Source organism: Columba livia, chromosome 3 (genome assembly GCF_036013475.1).
Source record: "Columba livia isolate bColLiv1 breed racing homer chromosome 3, bColLiv1.pat.W.v2, whole genome shotgun sequence".
Classification (NCBI taxonomy): Eukaryota; Metazoa; Chordata; class Aves; order Columbiformes; family Columbidae; genus Columba; species Columba livia.
In genome coordinates this window covers 7,925,068-7,952,730 of record NC_088604.1, presented here as the reverse complement: position 1 = coordinate 7,952,730, position 27,663 = coordinate 7,925,068, and the positions used below count along the sequence as shown (strand labels likewise).

Here is a 27,663-nt window from a genome sequence, read left to right as displayed (position 1 = left end):
GGCATCAATGTCAAAGAAGTGTGTAGTACAAGGTGTGCAGAGGAACGAAGAGGTAACTATCTGCCCAAAGCTTCCTCATGCCTCTTCCACCAGCAGGAGCTGGAAGCAGGGAGTGACCAGCTGCTGTTGACAGACCTTCTGGTTTCCTTTTTCTTTTCTTGAAGAGGTCTGTAAGTGTTTTCTCTGTTGGAATTCAGGAGTGAGAAGGATGTTGTTCAGCCAGCTCACGAGGCTTGAAGAGCACCGAGCATGAAGGAGGCTTCCTTGTCTCCTCTTAAGTTGTTTGTCCCAAAGACTGTCAGCTTTCTTCTTTGCACAAAATCCGCAGCTGTTGGCATGTATGGAAGCTTTACGTATAAGATTTAGTCAGCCAGAGTCTAAATAATTTTCAATATTGAGCCTTATTGTTTAAAAAGCAAATTCCAAATTGGGAATTCCCTCCTTTTTGTTTGCGTACTTGAAAAACCCCTGGTTAGACAAACCTGCCAGGCATGCTGACTCTTCCTGACCAACTGCTTTAAAACAGGGGATGTACATAGTGACAGCAACAGTGGCAGCAGAAACCGTCCCTAGAGACAAAATAGTTCACCACAGGCACCATGGGAGTAGTAAAGTCCACCTTCCTAAATTTTATGCCTTCATAGTGAAAGGTCTGGAGCACAAGTCTTCTGAGGAGCAGCTGAGGGACCTGGGGCTGTTCAGCCTGGAGAACAGGAGGCTGAGGGGAGACCTTCTTGCTCTTTACAACTACCTGGACGGAGGTTGTAGCATGGAGGGTGTTGGTCTGTTCTCCCAACTAGCAAGTGATAGGACAAGACGAAATGGCCCCAAGTTGCACCATGGGAGGTTTAGATTGGATATTAGGAAAAATTTCTTCATGGAAAGGGTTATCGGCATTGGAACACACTGCCCAGGGAAGGGGTGGAGTCACCATCCCTGGAGATGTTTAAAAGATGTGTAGATGATGTTCTTGGAGACATGGCTTAGTTAGCTATAACAGTTGGACTTGATGATCTAGAGGGTCTTTTCCAGCCAAAATGTTTCTACAATTCCTATATGGGTCTGCATCACCTCTCCTTCAGGTGGATGCTGAGTCAGGCAGTGTACATCTCATGCACCTCTAATCAGAACCTCCAGCCGATATTTAGGAGAGGCTTTTCTGCTGTGTCAGCCAGCTTCTGAGAGGACCAAGCCAGGAGGCAGGTTGTTGTTCAAATATATCTCCAGGCTTGGTGTCTCCAGCTGGCCCTCAGCAGTTCCTCACTTGGCACGTGGGAACACCTAATTGCCCTGAACAGACACTGTGTCTCCCTGGGCCATACATGTGTGCTTACAGGTTCTGAGTCACTCCTCAGAAATTCAGTGCTGTCCTTTGGGCTGTGCTGAATGCCTGAACACTTAAGATAGGTGCTCTGGGTCACCCTGGTGGGCAGGATGTCCACAGCTTTGTTATTGTGACACCAAGGTGAGGCTTTTATTAACATGGCCTGCAGGCAACTTTCCATAGCTTAGTTTTTGCAGGTGCAAAGGGCAGGCTACAATCCAGAGGAGTGTTGTTGGCCTTGATTGATGTTTGCAAAGCAGTATGCAAGGTAGTGCCTGTAGAAATTGCGCACATTAGAAAGGGGATCACATGGCTATCACGCCATGCAATCTGACTTTGTTTTCTGACAACACTAAACACTCCTTGATTCTGGCCAGACTTTGTCTGTTCTGTAATTTTCTAGAGTTGTCTCTGTAAGACAGGAGCTTGTTTGCAAAAAAAAGAAAAGAGAAAAGTATCCTTCCAGGGTCCTAGTTTGCTCTCTGCACAGCTTTAACTGTGCAGGTCGCTGCCAAGCATCACACAGCAGAGCAGAGCAAGGCAGAGAAGTGCTTGTGAATCACGGTGGAACAACATCAGACGAGCCAAGAGGACCCATGTGATTTTAGGCAGGGCTCAAGAATTGCATTCCTTTAGCTTCAACCCAGGGGGCAAATTTGTTCATTTCCCTGGCATTGCAACAACGTTAAAGACTTTGCACCCATTTGCCCTGAACCGGTTGGGTTTCTGCTCTGAAACGTTTGCTGTTCCTATTGTGTGTCATAATAGCAGTTAAAGGAAAGGTGGAGGTTCATTGGGATCAATTCTCATGTTCACTAAGCCGCTTTTACCCCCTCCTCAGTATATAAAATATCCTTAGACCAAATGTAAATTATGCAGTCAAAGTGGTCTGAGTAGATTACAGAATCAGAGAAATAGGTTCCCAACTCTGAAGTGAGTATATTTTGCGAAAATTTGTTGGGAGATGGATACGGAGCTGTGAGTTGTCTCCTATCTCTCTGAGACAGGAACAACTGCTGATGCCTGATGACCTCACTGGATGATGGAGGGAAATTTTAGGAAGGTCGAGGCACCTGTGTCTGAGGGTATCGGGTGCTTCAGTGTTCATCTTTCCCAAGCAATTGGTGCATGTGTGTTCCTGAGCCTTATCTGAGTGGGCACCAGTTGGCTCAGACTGAAACCATATGAGATAGCTGTGTAATAGCATAGATGGTCAAGTTTCAGCACCCATGCTTATGCTCTGAACTGTTGAATTCACCACTATAGAAACAGTGTAAAAGCTTTCTTGACCTTTGATTCTTTCTTCTCATGGCAGAAGTCATGTAGTTTGACTCAGCTCAGAAAAAAAGTAAAAGTGTTCAGCAAACAGCAAGAGGCAGCCTGAGCTGGGGAGGAAGGAATAAAAGTGTTTCCTTGGAAATACAGAAATTCAGGCAAAGATATGAAGAAAACCACCTGCTCGAGAGAAGCAGCCTTGAGAGGTGAACATAAAACTTCATAACTTGTCTTTCCACGCCTCCTCGACAGCCTAGAGTTGTGTCACAATAGAAGAAACCCTAAATTGTAGCCCTGTTGCAGTGGCTCTCTAGGGTCTCGTGTCCCTGCAACCCTTAGGGCCACTATGGATCTGAGGGGGAGACTAAGAGCAGCTGCAGGATCTAAGAACCCTGTGTTCTCCACCAGTCCAACATTCATGATGATAGGAAGTTCATCATATCCAACTGCAAAATGGGAGTGCTACCTCAAAGCCACCTGTCAGAGGTTTCATTCCTTCTTGCTTGCAACGTGCTAGAAAAATGAAACACTCTGTGACTGCTGTGTGCAGTTAATGAGGGAAGGTTGAAAATAATACCCATGACTTTCTGTTGTACATGTTCCTTGAGAAAACGCATGCTATCCGTTGTGAGACATCACAGCATGAAGATTCTCAAAGCATATATACAAAAGTTTGAAACTGGAGGTTTTGTTGACCCTGGAAGAAACAGCAAATTACAAACTGGGGCTCAGAAAAAAAAAAATAAATCGCCAGTTTCATCAATATTTGCTCTTGCTTTAGTGCTGAATGGATGCAGCTCGCCTGTGTTGTGGGTTTTGTCCTGTTTATCTTCTGATTTTGCATACACTTTATTTCTGGGCAATTATAGTTTCCAGAGCTGGCCACAAGGTAGGCAGCTGAAGAGCCACATCATCTCTTCCATCCTCTCTTTCACCAAATTTCTGAGCTTGGGGTCTTGCTTTTGAACAAAAAAATTGTGATGGGGACAATAGGGACTAGACTACTACAGGGAAAATGTAAACCTCCATCAGGGTTTGAATTTTGGTGGACAGCAAACAACCTGATATTTCAATCTGCAAATTCACTTTGGGCCATGAGGACATCCAGGTTACAAACTCATAGCATAGGACAACTTAACATAGAATCTCTAAGGCTTTTAAGGAAATTAGTTCTACCTTGTTCTTTCCATTGAACCATATGACTTAGAGAAGTGTGAAGTAAACCTGTTCGGAAATCCTTGGAGGAGACAAGGGCTGCCTGAGGGTATCTGTGGGGTGATTTCCCCCTTGTCCATGGCTGGGTAGTTGATAAAGCTGTTGTGCTGCCTTGGTGCAATATGTATTGACAAGTCTTTCTTATAACGTTCAAAGGACAAAGAGAAGAAGTCAGTGCTAAGGCAGGCTGCAGGTTTTTTTTTTGGGGGGGGAATATCTGTGATCCCTTGTTCCTTCTTCTAAGTATTTAACCTGTTGTACCACTATGCAGAGGCTGGTAGCATAGGACGACACCACATTGTTATGTCTGACTCCAGCTTTTTTGGCCCTTTCGATCTGAATGTAGGCTCATTATGGCTGCTGTTTACCAGAAGGCATTGTAAAAAAAATCTGGCATGTGTTTATTTAAATAACATCTGATATATTCTGGAGCATAGGCAGCATGGAGTAGCTATAGTGCTGTTTCCAAAGAGTTTAAATGGCATCCTTGGCAAGAAAATAGAGAGGAAGGAAAGATTTCTTACATGTGCCTGTGTATTTCCCCTAGAATAGGATCAAAGTTAAGAAAAGAAACTGTGGTTTTGTTTCTCCACAGTTGCTGGAGTTCACAAACTTCCCAGGATCTACATTTCAAGGCTTTCATCAACCAGATTTTGTACATTTACATTTGTTCAAAATAGTTTCCAGGCAGTGGGTGATTAGTGGTTAGAAATGACTTGCAGTTTGGTGATAATTTGATTAAGTGAAATCCTTAGGAAAATGAGCATTCCAGATCTCTCATGTTTCCCTACTTCACCTGTGGACCACAACTCCTTCCCCACCCAGTCTCACAGGGGGCATCTTCTTTATCTCAGATGAATGCTAGTCAAGAAATACAAGAGAATGCCTCCAGCCAGAATGACCAGCAGGAAAAGACATTAACTCCAAAAAAGTACTTCTACATTTTTCCAGAAGAACTTAAAATACAGTAATTATATCCCTCTCCCCAAGAACTCCATGTACTCTGGTTCTTTTGAACTAATTCAGTGCTAAGGACTGTGCTGGGCTACTAGCAGGGGGCTGAGTAGGTGCACTGCATAGTTATAGTGTCTCCAGAGGTGCAAGAAGCATGGGGTTGATGGCATCTTGAGAAGACTCTCACCTCCTTGACATGCCAAGGAGGCCACTCCTCAGTAGCATCGTGTGGAGCAGCACTCCTTCATCTGTGGGTCTGAGACAGTCTGCAAACAAATGAGGATAATCCGTACCTGTACATTTCCATGCTGGCCAGTGTGCCAGTGAAGAAAATGAGGAAAATTCAAAAGTCAGAGGTAAACATTCAAAGTTTAACCATTTTTAAAAATTATGTGTAAATTTAAATAATTTTCTAGTGTTGTGCAAGCTGGGCGATGTTTTTTTTGTGTGGCTTTTTTTTTTTTTTATATAAGAAGATGAAGTGGTGTAGGAGTATAGCTTGATCTGTCAGTCCTTAATAATAGAAGTACCATCTTGCGTCATGCTCCTTCATTCATAAATGGGGAGAGTGGAAGAGAGAGTTAAGTAGTTAAGTAGGTACTTTTACACAAATCTTTGCTTTACTGCTTTACTTCAGGACATTTTCATTTGAAATATGGTTTTAAGAAAGGATGATGTCTTTCTGCTGTCCTGTAAGAGCTGCGGATACACACCTGTCATACGCACTGACTCATGCACTTCCAGTTGGTGTGAAGGGATTTACAAACGCCCGAACTTACGAACACTCATGGATTTACAAAGAGTTGCTTGAAGTGGTTTTGCAGATCTCCTTTTGATAATGACACATCCTTTGTGTATCCAAACCATAGGCTTAATACCAATGCAGTGGTACCTGGGGTGGCAGAAGGAGAGAAACAGTCTCACCTCCTCTGTGTTGTGGACACTTTTCCAGCACTGGTCAAGCCAGCATGGCCCTGCATACAGCAGCCATTGGTGGCCACCATAGAATCATTTTGTTTGGAAAAGACCCTCAAGATCATGGAGTCCAACTGTCAACCTGACTAAACCATATCCCTAAGTGCCACATCTGTACGTTTTTTAAACACTGCCAGGGATGGTGACTCCACCATTTCCCTGGGCAGCCTGTTCCAATGGCCAACAATCCTTTCCATTAAGAAATTTTTCCCAATATCCAATCTAAACCTCCCCTGGTGCAACTTGAGGCCGTTTCCTCTGCTATCACTTGCTACTTGGGAGGAGAAACCGAACATCCCCTATGCTACAGCCTCCTTTCAGGTAGTTGTAGAGAGAGAGAAGGTCTCCCCTCAGCCTCCTTTTCTCCAGGCTGAACAGCCCCAGGTCCCTCAGCCGCTCCCCATCACATCCTTCTGGCCATCCTTCTGCTCCATCTCACATCCTTCTGGCCACCATCTCACAAAATAGACCAACCCACCTGGTGTCATAGGTACCTAAATAAAAGGCAAAAAAGGAACAGTGAGACCATTCAGTTAATCTTCCTTGATAATGGAAACCATAGACTTTCCCCAAATTAACTCCCATGGCAATTACAGCAGGCATCTCACCTTTGTTTTTCAAGTGGTTCCATCCTTGGCAGTGGTAATTCCCCAAGCAGATTCTCTCTGGGAATGCATCCAACTTCATTTACAGGATCCAGGTATGAAGAACATGTGAGATCCTTCAGTAAGATTTAAAGTCTAAACCTATTTCAAAGTTTATATAGAAAAAGAAAGATCTGGAAGTCCACAGTCAGTAATATAGTATGCATGAGACTCAGTTAATTCACCTTGAAAGAGGCCTTTAAGAGAACTTGCAAATGCATGCTGCGTTAGGTCTAGGACATGGGTGAGTGCACAAAAGCAGCACCAAATAAACAGAAAACATTGTCGCAACGTAGCTAGGAGGTCATGGGATCTGCATAGTTGGAAGCATTGCTTAGCAGATCAGTTTGTGCTGTGGCCATTTTTTTTCTCACAGATGGGCTAAAAATAAGTTAGATTAAGTATATCCAAGGAAAAAAAAAATAGTTTTGCAAAGGCTTGAGCAAGCTGCCAATGTCAGCAAAAGGAGGCAGTAATGTAAGCAAACTTCAGAGGAGGAAAGCTGCAGAGCGTCCTGCTGGAGAGAGCAAAGGGACCGGCTCTGCACACTGGCTGGATGTGGGGTGAGGGGCTGGATGGGCGATTAGGTTGATTTGTGTCTTCTGTGTTTACCAAGGCAGATCCCAATGGAGAGGGAGGTTTTTCTTTCAGCTGATAAATATTCCTGCCTCTAATTTAAAATGTTTTTCCCCCCTTCTGTGGCCCTTTGAGTTAACCTCTGCCATGCCAAGTCATTCAGGTGGATAAGTAGGTGTTGAGGTCCCTACAGAAATTTAGAGGCCCCCGTCACTGCTGTTACTGTCTGTTCTACTTCTCCAGGGTTGAATCTACATTTGGCTGTGATCTCACATCCATTTTTCCAGCAGATCCTCAGAAATGGACAATTAAGGCAAGGTGAGGAACTGGATCTTGTATCAGCAGAGCAAGCAGCAATGCCTCTGCTGTCTGTGCTGCAGGATGCTCCCCAGCGACCATTAAGCTGCAGTTAGGACGTACCGTGGACCAAAAGCAGATGGTGTATGAGGGCTTTGCAGGGCTCAGACAAGCCATAGCTTCTCAGTGGCTCTGTTGTAACTGATTCTGAGCTTGGTCTCAGGTGGTAGTAGATCATCTATCTTCATTTAGTTGGCTGTAATAGAAGCTTCCTGTTGATTTCTGCTCTTCCTTTTATTTTGGAGAGTCACTACATCTGGGTCAAGGCTAATGGTGTACTGGGGCTCCATACACTAAGTCTTCAAGGGTGCTGATGCATATCCATCAATGAGAGGAGGAGACCAAGTCTATAATGGTGCTCCTCTGATTTGGGAGTACTTATTCCACTTTGGGGAGGTGTTAATGGTAAGATGCATGGCCAGAGAGAACAAAAGGCAGAGGATATCATCCTCTGCCAAGTAGCAGTTATTTGTTGGTCTCTGGAGTAGTTACTTTGGACAGGTTTTTAAATGCACTCAATTCCGACAGAAGTAACATTGGTGAAAGGGGGGCTGGGATCATGTAGGGAATATCGTGGGGATAAACATCTGCTTCTTTTTGGTTAACAACCATATTTGTTACATTAAAACAAATACCACTGTCTGACCCAGAGAGCTTGCAGAAGAGGGTCAGGAAACAAACTGTGTTGCTACTGATGAGATAACAGATCAAAAAAAAAAAAAAAGACTGCAGTGCTATAAAAAAACCCAAACCAAACAAAAAAACTCAATCAAAAAACTGTTTCTCATTTCTTTTTACATTACCCTGAAAATTAAGACAGGTAGTTATTCAGCTCAGCCTCACTCTGTAGAGTCAGTGGGTTTTACACTTGGTGAAAGAGAATTACAACTTTCCCACGTTGTTTGAGAACTGCATTAGAAATGAGCCTGAATGGCCAAGTTCACTCCCCTCCATGCATTAGGGCCAGGGGGTTGGTGCGCTTTATTTGAGAAACAGTAACCACATACAAAAATTGTGTCAAGACTCTTGGATGACCGAGAAGGAGTTGGATTTAGGCGTTCACTTTGGCCCTCTCCTCCATAGACACTGTCTGTCTAGATCTGTGGAAGCGATGCCATTAATGCCAATGCACCGATCCCTCTGTCTGTCTGTCTGTCTGGCCACATCAGTCTCCCATCTGGATATGATGTAATTTCCTTTACTTCTTTATTGGGAGATTAAAGGAGCTGCCTCTTCTCCCTTCTCCTTGTAGATAATTTATTGCTTCTGGATTTAATAACTTTTAGTATTTGAAGTTTTCTTGCAGATGTATTAGGAGCAAATAAGAACATTGAAACAACAGTATTTTTAAGGCAAGCATCTACAGTATAGGCTACCCATTTCCTTGTTCACCCTGTTGTATAGATTGAGATTCACATATATAGCCTAGCTGTCACTTCAAAGGCAGCTTTGGCTAGTACGTGTTGTTCCTTATAGTAAATTTAAAAGGGAAAGTATCTTAAATATCCTTCTGGTAGCTGTTGGTAAGTTCAATGGTGACATTAAGAACTGCTTCAGAAAGTTCAGAATTCTCCTCCTGTTGGTGTTTGGCCCATTGGCTGATGTATGAGCTCTTGAAGCAGTGGGACATCACTCCTTATCACCAAGCTTTACATCTGGAGGTTCTTTCTACCCAGAAGCTTCCTTTGCCTCTCTTGTAAGCTCTTGTCATGGCATCTGCCATAACAAGTCGGTGGCGTCATGTAGGGATTTACTTTAATAAGATGTTGAGCTGGAGATTTGTCTGGAGTTGATAGCACCATCTCACCTGCTGTAGGAGCCAGATATAATTCCATAAGGCAGAGTGCTGTACTATCTTAGCACATGCCATCCTGTCAGAACTACTGGAGAGAATCCAGTGGCGGGCTACAAAGATGATGAAGGGTCTGGAGCATCTCTCTTATGAGGAAAGACTAAGAGAGCTGGGTCTGTTCAGCCTGGAGAAGAAAAGGCTGAGCGGGGATCTTATCAATGCTTATAAGTATCTCAAGATGGGTGTCAAGGGCATGAAATAGACTCTTTTGAGTGGTGCCCAAAGACAGGATGAGGGACAATGGGCATAGACTGAAACACAGGAGGTTTCATCTAAACATGAGGAGAAACTCCTTTAAGGTTGCCAGAGCCCTGGAACAGGCTGCCCAGAGAGGTTGTGGAGTCTCCTTCTCTGGAGACATTCAAACCCACCTGGACACATTCCTGTGCGATCTGCAGTGGGTGAACCTGCTTTAGCAGGTGGCTTGGACTGGATGATCTCCAGAGATCCCTTCCAACCCCAACTATGCTGTGATTGCATCTCCTGGGAGTTGATCCTCCAGCTGTGTGCAGCTGTGATGAGCTGACTGTTCAGAGGTTGGCTCCACTGAAGTAGTTTTTTCACTGCAGCTCTCTGCCCAACAGATAAGCTCTGCTCGTGGGACCAAACGGGACTGATAGCTCTCCAGTCCAAGTGGTGAAGCTGCTGCCCTTACAGGCTCTCTAGGGTCCAGTTCCAGTCCTGACACCTTGGGGGACTTGCCCCATGATGTGGCTGTTCTTTCAGGACATAGCTATTTATTTACTTATTTAATTTAGTTATTTTATTTAGTTAGTTAGTTAATTTCATTTATTTATTTATTTATTTATAGCTATTTATTTATTTTTATTGTTAAGCACAAGAGTAGCATAAAGACATACAGATGTCTGTCAGCTTTGCTCCAAGTTGCAGAGTGTACTTCATGGCAATTTTGGGTTGCTTCCATATTTCCGGTTGTCCTATTTTCTCAGATCTAGAAGACTCCCCTGCATCTGAAACTCCAGTCTTAAGGTTGCCAAGGGCTGTTTCTGCAACAGTTCTGATAGATTGTTTTGTTTTTCTGAGCAAAAGTCTGCATGGGAATTCTCTTTCCAACTGTACCTCCTTAGTGCTGTCAGCTCTGTTGGCAATACATTTCCAGGTCCCTGGGCTGCCACAGACTGGCAACATGCATGGAGATCTCAGATGGGGTTTTATAAAATGAGACTCAGAGCCATGTCCTGGTTCACCAAGAGGTTGTGAAGAAGTGTTTTGTAGACTGTGGGTTGTTTGGGCACTGCAGTAGATGGCAACCGCATTTAGCACATCCTCAAAATTCACCTTAAAGGGGGGTCTCGTTCTGGTTTCAGCAGAGACTCCAAAGAGTGCATGTCTGTGAAAAGTCTCTCTTGCCTGGAGCCAAGACACAGAGGGGAAGCAGCTGACACAGCCACTGTTGCTCTGCTTGTCTTGTGTGCCACCACTGAGGGCTGAGCTTTGGCCAAGAGTGTCTTCTGTCTCCTTACACACACTCTGCTGTGACTCTGTCTGGACACGCACTCTGGCTACGAGATGGCAGGTAACAGCTCTGTGACGTGGCTGAAGGCTGAAGCCTGCTCGAGGAGGTCTTCTCCTCCCATAGGATGGTGGGAAGCAGGTGCTGAGACTGGGTGACCTGGAGGCTGGAGGAAAAGGAGACTTTCTCCTTGGCTTCTGGGAAGAAACATCCAGGTCTAGTTATGTTACAGGTGGCTTCAGACTAAGACTTGTCCTGACTGGCTCATTGTAGAAGGTCTAGGAGGACATTAATCTCAGGGTTTGGTGGTTACTAACATGCATGGGCAGTGGATTAGGGCTTGAACCCGTGCTTGTGTCCTCAGCCTAATGTGCTGTGTAGTCTTGTGACACTCCTGCTTTGCAGCTGAACCAAAGACGGTCAGTCAGAATGCATCTGAGAGCAATGTTTGCAGGTTTAAAGGTCTGTAAAAAAATCTGATGGCTTTGCTTATTCACTGCAGTGTTGGAGAGGGATCTGGTCATCCGTGGTAGAGGGACAGACTTTCTGTCTCCACCTGTAGGTATTTCCAGTGCTCTGTGGGTCAGTACGTTCCCACTCCATGTTCTGTCTACTATATCTGAATAACTAGTGATTCTCCCTGTGAGAAAACCCAAATCTGTCTGTTTTTCTGGCCAACTGGTGAATAATAATAACCAATAAGCAATGAGCAGCTTCTGATGCTGCAGAAACAGGCCTTAGCAGAGGCAACTCAGTGACTGATCATCATCTATTTCAGGAGAAGCTTCGCAGGGAGAGTTCACCATCTCACTACATCTTTGCTTCACTTGGAATGATTTTGGTTGCATATCTTGGTTCAACATGCTTCCCAGTCCTTTGAGTTGGTAAGAAGATCCACAGCTGAAGCCTCCCTATATGAAGCTTGCAAAGCTCTTTTCTTTGAATGCATAGATGCTTCCCCTTGTGGTTGGCCAACGAGTTTTATGCAGGGTTTAGTACTCACCGTGTGTCCCTGGATGGGATGGGAAAGCACTTGGACCATGTCATACAGAGGGTTTTAGGGCTTCCCTCTGGTAGAAAGTTGGATCCATCTCTAGTGACTGTTCACAGCCCTGCAGTGAACACAATATATATCCTTTGTAACGATGCGTTTTTGATTCTTCCTCAAATAAAGAGTTGCTTTACTTATCTACATTTATAAATCCATCAGCCAAACTATATTAATAAATTACACATTAAAGACATAGTTAATCTCTGCCAAAATATTTTTTCCCATGTAGTTTAACTGTAATGCTTGGAAGGAGAAATCAAGCAGCAAATAGAGTTCCTGGCACCAGCGTGAGGTACTTTGTTTGTATAGCCATGTCAGGTACATGTTATGATTTTTCACAATTCTCACTGACAAATTATTATTGGCAAAATGTTTCTATAAGTATGAGACAATATCAGTTAACTTCTTCATCCACTGGAGAAGGTCCAGTCCTACTCACCCACCTTTTACCAAAAGCTTAATGGAGAGAGTTGGTGGCACAGTGATAGTTGCAGTAGGGAACAGAAAGAGTTAAATGCCAGGTTTTACTGCAGAGCTTTTCACCATCACAAATGGGGAAAATGGAAACACAGACTGAATAAATGGGTCTTATGATGCTGGACTATGAGCAGGTTTTCCCAGCACGGCAGCACTTAGCCCTCAGTCTCCTGAGTTATACAACATTACACAGCTCTCTTAAATGGGCCAGCTATTTCTCTATGCAAGAGTTACTTGGAGAGATTTTCCTGTCTGTTGACTATGAAATATATATTTCATTTTCTTCAAGAAAGGCCATTTTTATTTGCAATTCAAGTGGAATCAATATTCCAAAGTGGCTTTTCAATAAAATCAAGGTAAACATGGTAATGAGAAGACAAGCGCTGTAAACAGATTTTTCAAATGTCAGACAGCTGATATATATTTTCAAGTGTATGACTTGATTTTACAGTGATAAGTATGGGAGACTGCTAGCAGATGAACAAGAACTACGGAAGGAGAGGAATGGTGTGAAACTGCCTTTCTTTTCTCCTTAGCTTGTGGCAACATGTAGGCATGTATGGGACTCCACTGGGCTGAAGAGGGAGGACAGGTATTGTTTTTATGGATGGTCTTGGCTGGAAAAAAGGCAACTTTACAATATACTTAGAGCCTCTAGTGTTAGAGCAAGTCAGCTTCTGGAGTTCTTGCCTCAACAGCGGGATGCCTAAAGGTTAAAGGAGGAAGAAGACATTAGGGAAGGGCTGCAAGAGGTCATTGTATGAATCAATATTTCACTGATGCCCAAGCCCATGGTGCTGGAATCATCATCTCCCCTATCTCTGCGCAAATCCCCCAGCTTTACCTGACCTTTCACAGTCTACACAAATGATTACCTCTCACTTTTCCCAGGGACGCACGGTGTGTTTCTGCTCTGCTAAGCGGTGGCCGCGTTCCAAGCAGCAGCAGCAGCATTTTTACGCTCTTGTGTTGGAAGAGGACTTGCATAGTTTGAATCATCACTTGCAGTCACCCACAGCAGAAATGCTTGTGATTAGAACCTTGTGAGATCATCCCTGTAGCTTACAAAGAAGATTTGGCATCTTTCTTGGGAGAAAAGCAACTGGAAGACTGAAGAAATTATCTGCCCCTAACTGTGAAAGTCGACACAAAGGTGTGAAGTGTAGAAGTGCCACATTACCCCTAAATGGCTTTGAGGTGGTGGATGAATAGCAAACAACTCTATTTATTTTGTATTTTCTTAATTGCAACATCCCTCCCTAAAATGTCACCCTGATTTCCCAGGGATTGTGAGAGTCATAGCTTGTTAGTTTGCAGGTTAGAGAGAAGTAAATGGACCTAACTCACCTATGAATCAAACTTTCTAAATTAGTTGCTATTGTTTTGATGAGAAAGTTTAGAAACACTCTAACATTAAATAAAAGCAACTTACAAGAAAGCAATTGAAGTAATAATTTGTTTGAGGGGAAAACTCAGATATGATTTCAAATCGTTAAAAAAAAAAAAGACTAGAGGTGAAGGCTGAGAATTAATATAACCAGCATCTTTCGTCTTTGCAGGGGTGGTGAGTAGGGATGTGACATTTGATGGATGAAGAAAGCATTGCTTTGGGCCTGGAGTTCTCCATCCTAGTTAATTTTCCAGCCTTGCCACCACCTACACATACGTTTTTGAGTGTGAGAAGTTTCCTGTTCGCTGGTGAGCAATTCGTGGGGTTGGTTGCATCTGTGTGACGTCTGTGTGATGTCCATGGTGCCCATCAATGGACTGAGCTGCTGTTTGTCACCTCACTGACTTTATCCTAGGTGCTCTGGATTTACAAACAATGGCAATTTTTTTTAATTTGGGAAGCTGCTGTTGACATCACCCTAAAAATGGGCTTGGGCATTTGATGGGGGAAGCAGATGTGATGCTGCTGCCAGGAATCTAAAGTAAGACACAGACCTCCCAAACTTTCCTGTTGTTTTGTCTTAATCCAGGAAATTAGGCTGGCATCTTTCTTATTCCTGCTTGTTAGAAAGACCTAGAGATTTCATTAGATGCTGGATTTTGATCTTAACTAATAAAAAGCAAAGAAAAATCACGCACACAGCCTGGCAGGGGGATTGAATGTTAGTGCAATATGAAAGGTCCCCTCAGGTGTGGCTGGTGCTGTATGGTTTGTGTAGTGTTCAGCAAGGCCCTGTCAGTGCTGAGGTTTCCTGTTGCTCATAGCATTCCTTTACTATTACTTTTCTTTTTTGTCTTGCTTTGTAGAATTTGATCTCTGCTTTAAATTACATCTCCGGTAACATGTGTGCTCTGATTATTGCAATGTGCTTCGCTGAATAAGGATCTTTCCCTTCCTCAACCTCAATTCGCTTCACCTTGGCTTATAACTTTGCTTTCTGGGGAAAGGAATGGTTTGTTTTCCTTTGGGATTGCTGGAGATGATGGTCTTTGATTTCTCTGCCCGTGGCCTGAAAACGTTCTCAAATCCAGACTGTCATATTGAAATGATTTACTTCTTTCATTGTTTGAACCTCCCCGATATTTCTTGCCAATTCTGTGTGCAAGAACACTCATTCCTGCATTTACCAGGGCTTTCTGCATCTCACTGGACTGGCAGGTTCACATCTGTCTTTCATAAGGAGGATTTTGCAGACAAGAACTCCCTGGAAAGGGATTAAGCATTTTTGTTGTTGTTTTTGTTGGTCCTGAGTTTGTCACTGCTGGGAGGACAACAAATGCTGTGCAGGAGACACACGGGGAGGAATGCACCTCCCTTTGAGGGAATGGATATAATCATCTCTTTGGCCGTCATCACCTATATTACAGTTTACATTAATGAAAAGCCAGCAAGTCAAGTGCTCATAGTGCAACAACCTGTGCAGTGCAGAGCAGCTTTGAGAACATGGCAGACAGCTGCTCACTAATGCTGAGGCAGTGTCCAAAATGGATAAGGCAGGACTTTGAGGGTCTGCATATCAGTATTTTCCAAACTTAAGCCTGTTTGTATACTAATTGTATACTAATTCATATTGATCAGGCACCTCCATTTAATATATATTTGCTAGTGGTTGATAACGTGAGAAAAGTTCTGTCCGTGCACTGAACTAGTCTTTCTTATATTTCTGGGGGTCTGCTAAATGTTTTTAGATAGACAGATAAAGTTTTTAGTACCTACATTTCCCTGCCTGGCACAGCTGAAGTGCCTAAGCCCAGACCTCCAAGTAGTTACCATCAGTGTTTATGTGGTATCTGCAGATAAAATTGTATCTGAAGACCTTGAATAAGTTTACTTGGGCAAGTCACTTAACTTCCATGGTGCAGCTTTTTCACTTGTGGAAGGTAAATACTATGCTGGTTTTACAACATTGATGGTGTTTTTGAGAGTTAATTAGCTGGTGTTTGAGGAACAATAGTTGTATATAAGGGTTATTAATTGAGTTGCTGGTCCCTTTGCTTTGGTGTTAATGGCTGTCTGCTTATGCTGAGATGAGAGTAAAGGTGTATGGAGGTGAGTGTGTGATTAGCAAAGCAAGCCTGGGGTAGAACAGATCTTCCTGGGAAAGAAATTGAGTTGCTTTTGGCCTCTGGCTTTCATTTTGGCATGTATTCCTGAAAAGGCCCCAGTTCAGGGAACACCCCATGATGACCCCGCTCTCATCTTGGGGCTTTCAGGGCTGCTCACTCACTTTCAGAGATGCTCAGAAAAGTAAGGGCAGGAACGATGTGAAATTTCCTCCCCATCCTATCTGTGTGGCCAGGTGGGGAAGTCAGGAACATAATTTCATGCCCCATAAATACTAATAATTCCAGGTACCTATGAGTCGAGCATACACATTAATGTGGTTTGAACTCTCTTCCTTGGCTGGAGTTGGTGTAATCACACTTAGGACCTGTTTGTCTTGGCTGAACTGCCCTTATGAATGAGGTAACTTAGGAAAAGACATTCCTTCACTCATGGAAAACAGCTAAAAATATCTGAAGTTCCACAGGCCTAGGGAGGAGAGCAGGAGTAAAGCTCAGAGCATGGACCTCTGGAGATGCAATTCTTATGCTCATTTGCAGAGCTGAGCAGGGGCTGCAGGTCCCTGTCACCCTGCGCTCACCTTTGTTGGACTGGGCTTTACCACGGAGCGTGTCTTGTGGCTCAAAATGCTTTGCTCACATTTAGCCACTCAAAGTATGCAAGGTACAGCAAATGACCTCTGTTCTTGCTGAAAACCCTGTGTTGCTTCTCAGCGGCTTACATATTGAGTTACAAGAGAGATGCAAGAGCCTCTGCTCCTCAAATAGCTGTCAGAGCATCTTGGATGATGACCGTTCCTTTGGAACAAAGTGCATAGCACTCTCATTAACCAGTGATGTGTTGAAGATTAATATGCTTTTCTTCTGCCCTTCAAAATGAAAATTAAGTGTCCTTCCTCTTTGACGATGGTTGTAAAGACTTAAAGCTGGGGCTTTGGACATGCAGGTGTGGCCTAGTTTGAACTGACCAAGGGCAGATAGTTGCCTTTTGTGCTTGTGTGCCTGTGTTTAAGAGAAGTATTTCAAAATTAAACACAAATATGCATAATTTCACAAGCCAAAAGAAGGTAACGAACTGGTACAGTTATGCTTCTCCCCAAAGATCTGGCCCCAAGCCTTTGCAGACAAACAAAAGTTCTTGCTCAGGTAGTGTTTATTATGCAGTGAGAGTTCCTGTTGCTGCTTTTCCCGTGCAGCTGGAACCGCAACCCTGTGTGTTTTCATGTGTGCATGCATGCGCCTTCTTAGAGGCACTTCATAAATCACGTTTGAAAAGTGCGTTTTTTGTTTTGTTTTGGAATTTGGCAATAAACAAGTCAACTAAGAAAAAAGTCAAACTTGGGATTGGTTCAGTCACCAGCTCTGGGGGAAGGAAGGCTCCAGAGATCAACATAAGTGTGCAGGAGTTGGAATGGGTGTATCAGCTACTTTTTTGGCAAGGCTGAAGGAGCTTGATTATTAAGAATGGTTCTTTATTATTTATGTCACCCATCTGAGGCTGCTGTATCTCTGCAGATGTGCCCTAAAGCAGGGAAGCAAAGCACAGGCAGTGCAGCCAGACTGCTTGTTTTGTTAGAAAGCGTTTCTTTTGGTGTGAGAACAGCTTTTTACAGCCAGCCAGCTCTGTCTGTCCTTGTTTTCCTTCCAGGACTGCAAAGGGTTGGGGAGAATGAGAAGTGAGGAAATGCAACTTTGATTGAAATGCTGGGCGACCATGAAACAGAGCAGAAAGGAAAGCAAGAAAACCATAAAAGCAGCATAGTGGGGGCCAGCAAACGAATGACACAGTCCTGAAAGCCTGACAGGGCAGTTGGAGCCGTAGCTTCTCTTTTCTTGGGATGCTTTTTGACTCTTGCTATGAAGATTCCTCCAGCTCGTAACCTTCACTAAAAAGGCTGGATTGAGATTTGGTTCTTTCTGAAGTCCAAAGCGACATGGATGTGTTTTTACTCACGTCCACTTGTAGTGCCTGCAATGTAAAAGGCTGTACCAACCTATGAGACTGATTTATGGGTCTCACTCACTGTCACTCAAAAAGCTTTGGTCGCCCATGATGTTCTGAGAGGTACTTTTATCCTGCCTGTGTGGAGAACTGAGGCCAGCAAGGTTACAAAGCATGATCTGCATGAGCACTTAAGTGCTTGTGGGTGTCAGCCAGGAACTGGGACCATACACCAGTTCTCCCAGTCGCAGCTTGAAGGCTATAGGTGTCAAAGGCCATGCTGCCAGCAGTTTTTCTGCCTTCGTGACCAGTGTCTGCTTGAGGCACCTGGTAGATGTTTGCCTTGTGTGGCTGATGACTGAAGCAAGGACATGTTTGTGGTCTTCTTTAGCTAGACAGCTGGGCTGGCCAGGCTTTTGTTACTGTTGCTCCTGAGAGAAGAGCAGCAGTATGGACCATCGGGGTTGCTGGAATGGACACAACACTTCCTCACCTGGGCTGCAAAACTCAAATCCACCCACATGGTAGTGAAGCTTCACAGCAAGACTCTGCCTTGTGGCTATTGGGCTTGATGCTGTCCAGCTGCTGAGCTTCCCCAGGACAGGTACATCCCACCTGGAATACTGCATCCAGCTCTGGAGCCCTCAGCACAGGACACACATGGACCTGCTGGAGAGGGGCCAGAGGAGCCACAGAAATGATCCGAGGCTGGAACAGCTCTGCTGGGAGGACAGGCTGAGAGAGCTGGGATTGTTCAGCCTGGAGAAGAGAAGGCTCCAGGGAGACCTTATTGTGGCCTTTCAGTGCTTAAAAGGGGGCGATAACAAAGATGGGGACAGACTTTTTAGCAGGGCCTGTTGTGATAGCACAAGTGGTGATGGTTTTAAACTAAAGGAGGGGAGATTCAGGCCAGACATGAGGAAGGAATTATTTACAATGCGGGTGGTGAAACACTGTCCCAGGTTGCCCAGAGAGGTGGTGGATGCCCCATCCCTGGAGACATCCCAGGCCAGGCTGGACGGGGCTCTGAGCAACCTGATCTGGGTGAAGATGTCCCTGCTCATGGCAGGGGTTGGACTGGATGAGCTTTGAAGGTCCTTTCAACCCACACTATTCTATGATTTCTAAGAAGGCAACTCCTCAGTGGGGCGCTCTGGTCCCTATGGGGTGTGGAAATTATTAAGCCCTCCTGAGGCTGAGCTGGGGGTTGGAAGTGCATCTCTTGTTTCTTGAGCTCCACTGACAAGGTTGCATAAGGTGGCCATTGTGTGCACCTTTTGATGGAGAGTGACTGTGACTGCTGAGGTTTGTGCTGGAGCCGGTGCTGTCAGTGTGGGAAGAGACCGCTGCAGGAGATGCGTCCTTCAGGGGTGCTTATCTGAGCCAGTGGTGTTCCTGGGCATGTGCAGTGAGTACCAACCTTAGATGTCAAAGTCAGTCTAGGTGTGAGGAAATTTAGTGAGGTGGCTGGGAAAGAAATCAGTATTATTTTTGTGACTCATTTTGTTAGCATTAAACACTTACCTTCTCCCTGAAGTGAAATCTGTGTGCCTGATTACTGTGTCGGGAATCCTGCCTGAAGTGGTACGTCCAGGTGAGAAATAAAATGAGTGCGAAGAAAAAGCAGGCAGATCCCAAGCTGCTGTTCAAAGGTTTTCCATCTCCTGCACAGCTGGGACCAACCTTATGGCTTTTTCTCTGACATGTATGATGTGGTAACAGCAGCAAAACCCCTCATGCCAGTGGTCACAACTCTGTTGTTCTCCTCTGTCTCCTGTAGTGACTGCAGAGAAAGGCTACATGGTCTGTACCTTTTCTTTTTCTCTTTGCTTTGGCAGGAGGATGCATTTGTTTGGGTTAGGTGTAAAGCAACATCCACTGCTAGAATGATAGGACAAGGGCTGCTGGGTTTAAACTGAATGAAGGGAGATTCAGGTTTGACATGACACAGAAATTATTTATGATGAGGGTGGTGAAACACTGTCCCAGGTTGCCCAGAGAGGTGGTGGATGCCCCATCCCTGGAAACATCCCAGGCCAGGATGGACGGGGCTCTGAGCAACCTGATCTGGGTGAAGATGTCCCTGCTCATGGCAGGGGTTGGACTGGATGAGCTGTGAACATCCCTTTCAACCCAAACTATTCTATGATTCTATGATTCTATAAAGAGCACTGACTGCCAGAATCAAGTCACTGCTAGTCACTCACTGAATGCTTGGATATTTCAGGCTTGGGCACTCTGCAACACTTAGATGATGATTTACAAATGTCACATTGTGGAAACTCCCATCCAAATCATACTCTGCTTTATAAACTGCACTGGATGGGCTTTGGACAAGGGTGAGACAATGCAGGATACATCCCTTAGTAAACAAATAGATGAAACCAAAAATCAGGAAAAAGGAAAGAAAATGCAGGTTGAGCAGCTCCAAAGACACAGAGTGAAGATGTGGATTTGGGTGTTGGGGTAATTTCATCCTGTTACAAAGAAATGACAGTTCGTTGTTCCTAGGCACCTAGAAATACTTTTTTTCCTTCAATAATGAAACCTGTCAGCCTGCTGACTGGTAGCTTTTGTACTGCTTGAAAATAGTAATCAAACACTTAATTGTCTCACAGGGAAGAGATGCTGATGAGAAGTTTTCTGTTTCAAATCAGAATCCTAGCTAATTCATGGAAGAGAGGGGACAGGACCTGTGATAATGCAGTGGTGGCTCTTGGGTGCTTTTGCCTTCATGAGGTGGGCAGTCTGATCCTGCTGAGGTGTGTTTTGGGGCATGGAAAGGCATTTCTTACCATCCTCTATACATGTACACCCCCCAAATCCCCAGTAATGCTTGGAGAGTGCTTCTGGTCTTTCTCAGTCTTTTTTCTATGTCATATTGTAGGTTTGAAACATCTTCTTTTGCTGGTACTGGTTGGCTGCACGGAGGAATGTGAAGGAAACCCATTTGGACTAAATTTCTAGTACACAGTTTCTCATGTGTGTAAGGACTTGAAAACCCAAATTGCTTCCTCTAGTCCTTTGTTCGCTGGACCTTCGCTTGTGCAGCCAACCTGCGTAGATGATGTAAATGTTCATATTTTCATTGGCTCCCTTTGGACAGATATGAGTTTTCTGGTTCTATGAAGATTTTCTGCTTCCCTGACCTATATGCTTTTATGCCATCCTTATAAAGTTAAAATGTGTTTTGGTAAGAGCTCCTGGTCAGCTGGAAACAGGGTACCTCAGCGACTTCATGTAGACCTTATCACTGCCACCTTGGAGAACAGAGATGATCAAAGCTGAGTTGTCATATTCAGGTAAGGGGATTTGGTGACCAAGCAAACAAATGGGACTGAATTAGGCTGGATTAAGTCTGGAAGGCTCTGGAGATTTGGGGAAAGCAACTGAGAAACCAAGAATGATTTGTAGTACTGTGTCCATGGCTAGCAGGCAATTTAAAGTTCCTAAGACAGGCTGGCATTGTCAAGATCTTCTTGTACACATGGAGACTTAACTGCTTCACTCTTGAGTCATGCAACTGTAAGCTCCTTTCAAGAGCTCATTAGTCCACCCTCCTGTCACCAAGCAGAATGTACACTGACCACTCCTGACAGGTATTTGGTCAGGGGTGACGCCTGGCAATGCACTTGCCTGTTTCCATTCCATTAGAAATGTTTTCCTAGTGACTAACCAAATTTTTCCTGATGCAATTTCTCTAGCCCGTTAATTCTCATGTGTCCAAATGCACACAGAAAGTAGATTATTTCTTTCTGCTGTCTAGCAAACTTTATATTTTTGAAGCCTGTTTTCACATCCCGTGTTCCTTCTCAGTCTTATGGTGACAGTATCAGTATTGCCTAAATTAGTGATTGTTCTTTTTCTTTCATCTGGACTCTCTCCTGGAGGTCCATCTTTCACTCGCAGCCCCAGACCAGCCACAGTTCTCTAGCTGAGATCTTACTACTGTTGAGGAAAAGCAAATGATTTAGATCTTCTCTTCTGAGGTCCTTCAGTCACTTGACATCACTGATTGATGTTCACCCTTGTGATCTGCAGGACTGCTATCTGGAAAGCTGATTTTCATCTTGTATTTGCCTAGTAGATTGTTCCTGTCTGACTTTGGTATCTTGGACTTGTCCGTTTCTCCAGCCTCTCAAGAACACATTGAATTCTCTCTCCTTTTAGTGCGGTCCTCCCTAGATTGGTATCATCTGCAAATGCAATAAACATTATCTATATTCCAGCATCCTGGTCATCATCCAGGTACTATCCGTCCAGGAAAAAGAAAATATTTTCATTAGAACTAGATCTAGGACTGACCTCTGCAAAACCGCACTTGATGTATCCTTTCACTGTGAAAAATGAATCATTGATAACTACACACTAAACACTTTTCCAGCTAGTTTGTTTCCTGTCCTAATAGCACACCATGTTTCTGTAGTTCGATTACGAGAAGGTCCTTAGAGACACTGTTCTTTCCAAGACACTGCTGATGTGGAGCCTCTGAATAGGGTGGGTTCAGATTAACAGCAAATTAATCCTCTGGTGAAGGCAAACCATAAATGAAATGCTAGAATGCACAGTGGTCACACTGAAGGCTACTACTCATTTTTCTTTCCTCATTTTCAGAGAAGCAGCACAGCTCTGTTTCTCAAGACCACACGGCATTGGACTCTAATTCTGCAAGGCAAACAGTGCATCTTTCAGAACATTTCATTTTGACTTTCATGCTAGAAGCACATGAAGTCTTCCCGCTCCCGAGACACCTTTCCCAGGACAGGGGAACACTGTGTATAATGAGTGCTGGTGTTCCCACACCTTGCTGAATAGCTGCACAGTAGGAAGCCAGTCTTTCCTGGAAAATAGATTTTATTTGTGGAATTGATAAGTCCTGGTTTATGATGACATTTTTGTAGATTAAAACGTAGGAGTCAGATTACTTATCTACAATAATAAGTGAGATCCAGCCAGGAAGAATATGTGATAGCACATATAAATAAGTGCTAAGTAGGAATATGCTGTTAGGATAGTTTTATAGTGTAGCTACATTAGCTGGGAGGAAGGCAAACATTTATTTTCTTTCTAGGGTGTTTTCATTGCAGATTCTGAATTTGCTCATCTCTGGTCAAACTCTATTTCTATTAAATATACAGATACATGACTTTTTGTCTGCATCTCTGACTACTCTCACCGACTGCAGCCGTACTAGGAGACTGCACAGGTCCAAGGTGAGGGGTGGGCTCAAGCAATGCCCTGCATCCTCCAAACTGTTTAATTGTTGCTCTGCTTATTTTTCCCTGGCTTTGTCACCTGCTAACTAGCCTTTGTCCAGGCATGGTTTTGGAGCCAGAGTGGGTCAGCAACTCTTCCCATCAAGCTGTATGACTGAGGCCACGCTGTGTGGGAGGGTGTGAGGGAGAGATTTTGGCCATATGGACACAACTGTGCTATGTATATTGCCCCGAGGGTCAGAGAACAAGCCTTCCTTGGCCTGTCTTATTTATAAGCATAGATGTAGCAACTACAGCACACTTACAGTTGTAAGAAAAGGTACAAAATACTTAGATACACATTTTAAATTATTTTGGATGGTCTTCTTCCTTTTGTGCATCCACCACGGTTGCTTTTAAGCCCGGATGTTAATACTCGCACATAGGTGGCTTTTATTGCTGTTCACGTGTCTGACTATGTTTGGACAAAGGTTTTTCTGTGCTTGAGGCTTAGCGTTTCATGAGCCATGGGTTTGTCTTCAAAATAGTCTTTTCAAGAGTGTTACTAATATCTAATTTGTGGTGTGAATGAGAAGAAAGGAAAGGGAAGTTTGTTGTTTAGATTTTTTACTCATTAACTATTCTCTGTGAGCAGATGGGTAACCCTGGGCACAAGGATGCTTGCACATATAATTCATTCCATGACTTGAGCCGAATTATAAGCTCTTTACCACCAAAGCAAGGCAAACCTGGCTGCTTGTTCTCGCTGACTGTTTGATAAGTCAGGTCATTCAATTCACTGAAATGAGAGAAAACTAAAATAACAAAAAACTGACTGTTTGGATCTGTAAGTGAAATAATCTCACTTTTGACTGGGCAAGGGGGGAGAGATCAACTTCAATAATGTGGGTATGGGGATACATAGAAGTGAGGAAAGAAGGGGAATCAGTGTCAGCAGGAAAGAAGTGAGAGAAACCAAACCCACCACTTCTTGGCAACAGTAGATTTTTAACTTGGCTTAGCTGTTCAGTGAAATCTTGCTTTCCTAGGTCATGGAGAGAGGCAGACACCTTCAAAGAATAGGTCAGTCCAAGAATACAGGACATCTGTTGTAGAATGGGCTGAATCTCCTAGGGAAGCTGATTGTTTCTGCCTGTATGCTTAGTCTCTACCAAAGTTTCTCTTCTTTTTGTTATTAGAGCTAATATTTAGTATCTTGGATGTTATAAAAGCAGAAACATTTATTGATGTTAAAATCCATGGGTCACCACATACTCCCACACCCGCCATGTTTGATGTTGTGCCTCATTTGTGTCAACATGTTTGCAGATGACACCAAGCTGTGTGGTGCAGTTGATATGCTTGAGAGAAGAAATTCCATCCAGAGGGACCTTGGCAGCCTTGAGGAGTGGGGCCATGCAAATCTCATTAAGTTCAACAATTACAAGTGCAAGGTCCTGACCCTGAGCAATCCCCAATATTAGTACAAACTGGGGGCTGAAGGGGTTGAGAGCAGCCATGCAGAGAAGGATTTGGTGGTGCTGGCAGATGAAAGATTGGACATGAACCGGCAATGGCCACTTGCAGCCCAGAAGGGCAATTGTATCCTGGGCTGTATCACAAGCAGCGTGTCCAGCAGGTGAAGGAGGTGATTCTGCCCCTCTGCTCCGCTCTGGTGAGACCCCACCTGCAGTTCTGTGTCCAGCTCTGGAGCCCTCAGCACAGGACACACATGGACCTGTTGGAGAGGGGCCAGAGGAGCCACAGAAATGATCTGAGGCTGGAACAGCTCTGCTGGGAGGACAGGCTGGGAGAGTTGGGGTGTTCAGCCTGGAGAAGAGAAGGCTCTGGTGAGACCTTATTGCAGCCTTTCAGTACTTATAGGGAGGTTGTAAGAAACAAGGAGGGAGACTTTTTACCAGGACCTGTAGTGACAAGACAAGTGGTAAGTGTTTTGAACCAAAAGAGGGTAGGTTTAGTTTAGATAGAAGGAAGAAATTTTCTGTGATAGGAGTGGTGATGCACTGGAACTGGTTGCCCAGAGAAGTTGTGACTGGCCCCTTCCTGGAAGTGTTTAAAGTCAGGCTGGATGGGCCTTTCAGCAATATGGTCCAGTGAAAGATGTCCCTGCCCATGGCAGGGGGCTTGGACTAGATGATCTTTGAAGATTGCTTCCAACCCAAACCATTCTATGATTCTGTGATTTGGACTCCTGTTTACATGTCTGGAAACCGGTTTTCAGTTTATTTTATATGAAACATCTCTTTGCAATTCCTTTTCACAGATTTAGGACTTGTTGTTCTTAAGCGTCTCTTTTGTGTCAGAAGGGCAGTCTGGGAAAGCATGCAAATCCAAAAATGTGAAATAAAGAATAACCCACCCTGAGCTACAAAGGATTCCTCAGTGGGAAACATTTCATCAGAAGAGTGGTTTCTGTTTGGAGTTCAGGTGCACTAATGGTAACCTTAGCCACCAGCCTGTTCTTCCCATGCTATCATTTGTTGTACTGGAGCTCTCAGCATTGTCTGGCAAATGCCTTGAGAGGCCATTTCAGGTCTTCAGACTAGGGCTGATAGTGCTTTTCAGCTGACATGGTGTACATAACAGTCCTGAAATGGCCCTATATACCAGGACCTGCTATGTCACACCCGGTGCCTTAATGAGGCACATAAAATCCCACGGTAATTACATAACAGAACAGAGTAGAAGTGTACAGGGATATTTGCTTTTTGCACAGGATTCTTCTGAAAGCTCACAGGTAGCTCTCTTTGAAGCCCCCACTTTGATCATCGCTTGCACATGAACCTCTTGAAATGTTCTTAGTAGCTTCATCAGAAATTGGTCTGCTCTCAAAATTTACCACCTCAGTGATGTTTATTAAAGGTTGATTTTTTTTCACACTTCTGATTGATTGGGAGTTATGGGGTCTACCTGTTACAGGTTTCCAGCATAGAATTGGTTATTATTTTTCTCCATTGACAATGTTAGGGGCCAAGCTCTGAGCCTTTGGCAATTCTCTGAATTGCTCATTGTCATCTTGAGTTTAGATTTCATTATAATTAGGATACCTGAACTGGACAGTGAGAGTAGGCAATCTGGTCTAACCCTCCATCATGCAAGTTCCTATTGTTCAAGCTATCTCTGTGCTGTGAAAGTCACTGGGAAGCTCCTCAAATTGTTAAAGTTGAAGGGGACAAAAATGAGTTTTCTTTAACAAGCCACTTCTGAGTGGTTTGCAAATCACATTTTGAGCATCAGCAGGACATAGGTGTGTGTGTGGTCACATAGCATTCTAAACAGGAATTAAACAGACTGTAATTTGTAGATGTGTGTTGCTGAAAGTTGCTCCCTGCTTGTTTTATGGCAAGACTCAAGCCCTATTCCAGCACGGGCTGGTTTGCTGCCTGTATCATTTTTGGTTCTCAGTCCTTTCAGACGCCGTGGGAGAAGGAGAACCTCAAACCAAAATGGGGCACTAGTCACAACCAGATGTTGGGCTGCCTTGTATGCCAGGAAGTGGAGGGTGATAAATCACAGAGAGGCATGTGTTGGGGTGTGACACCCTGTGCACATGTGATTGCCATTAACGATTTGCTTTGCAAGTGCAAGTGAGTGAATGAAAATCATAAGGCAGTAAACAAAGAGGGGGTCGGCGTCTGTGGGGCTGTATGCTGGTATTCAAAGGCAGTGGGGTAAGACACACTGACTTGCATATTGTCTCCATGGGACAAATGCAAGTGCAGAAAGATTGTAACGAGGCTTCGCGAGTCAGGGACCAGAAGACATGAGCATCAATGTGAAATAGACACATGTAAAATGGCATTATTTAGGTTAGAAGGTCTTATTAATGAGTCTTAGAGAGAGGATTGTATGTAGAAGATTCAATTGCCTGCTTAATGTATGATTTATGGTTAGGTGGATCTGCCTGCCTTTTTTTCTTGTTTACTTTTTTCCCTCCCCCAGGTGCGTGATCGGCAGTGTTAAGAGCGTTAAGATACGCAAAGCCAGACCAGCTAAAATAAACCATGATTCTTTCAAGGGGGCTTCAGGCAGAACTCCATCACAGATGGGCAATGAAATAGGATATTAGGATCATAAGGCATAGAGTAATTCAGGTTGGGAGGGAGCTCTGAAGGGTTCAGTTAACTTGTGTGTTGGTACAAGACCGGTCTGCAATACACTTCCAAGCATTTACAAGATATTTATAGGAATTAGATTTGGGCCTTTCTTTCTGCATGCATGCTGCAAATCTCAGCCTTTAGGTTGGGTCCAATCTAGTTTTAAATTAGGTATTTCTGTTTGAACCATAATTAAAAAGTTTTGAGATAAGTCCCCTTACCATACAGTCATCCTCAACTAATACTGTGCACATGTATACAGCACAATGGGTGCCAAGTGCCTCAAATTGTCTGTGCTAGTAATGAAGGGTCTGGGATGGGAAGAGAGAGGATTAAAAACTAGGGAAGGGGCATGTCTGCATACTGGGAGAAAGCTGGATCCTGGAGGACTGGCCCAAAGCAAGACAGAGAATTGAAGAAGTGTAGTTTTGGGGTTACCTCAGAGTAGGAGAGCAAGAGGGAGACCAGTTATGGCAAACAGGAGAAGGAAGAGTGTTGGCTGCGTGAGTACGTGGGGAAGCACTGGGAGGGGACCAGATAATTTTGGCAGAACAGAAAGGAATCTGGTGGTGCTGAGATCACAGAAATTACTACCATAGTATGCAAATAAATAATAATAGTAATGCAGCAGCTGATAGTATAGGAGTATAGGTCATGTTTGGAAAAACATAAGGTTAAGTGTTCCTAGAAACAGAATGAAGATGCATGCTTTAGCATAATG

At 44.0% G+C, this 27,663-nt stretch overlaps 1 protein-coding gene across 8 annotated transcripts in view; it reads left to right on the top strand.

Annotated features, from left to right (window-relative positions):
* EVA1A (eva-1 homolog A, regulator of programmed cell death) overlaps nucleotides 1-27,663 on the top strand; it is a 211,796-nt gene that overhangs the window by 148,802 nt on the left and 35,331 nt on the right. Inside the window, exons 2-3 of one of the 8 annotated variants that reach the window (XM_065055743.1) lie at nucleotides 11,425-11,530; nucleotides 13,734-13,872. The exons of 4 other annotated variants lie outside the window; for them this stretch is intronic. In XM_065055743.1, coding sequence (XP_064911815.1) covers nucleotides 13,761-13,872 — 112 coding nt within the window. In that variant the 5' untranslated portion in view covers nucleotides 11,425-11,530; nucleotides 13,734-13,760. Of the gene's footprint in view, nucleotides 1-4,668; nucleotides 5,125-7,193; nucleotides 7,282-11,424; nucleotides 11,531-13,733; nucleotides 13,873-27,663 lie in introns of those variants that run through there. 3 more of the 8 variants (XM_065055749.1, XM_065055746.1, XM_065055751.1) reach the window with 3 other exon arrangements.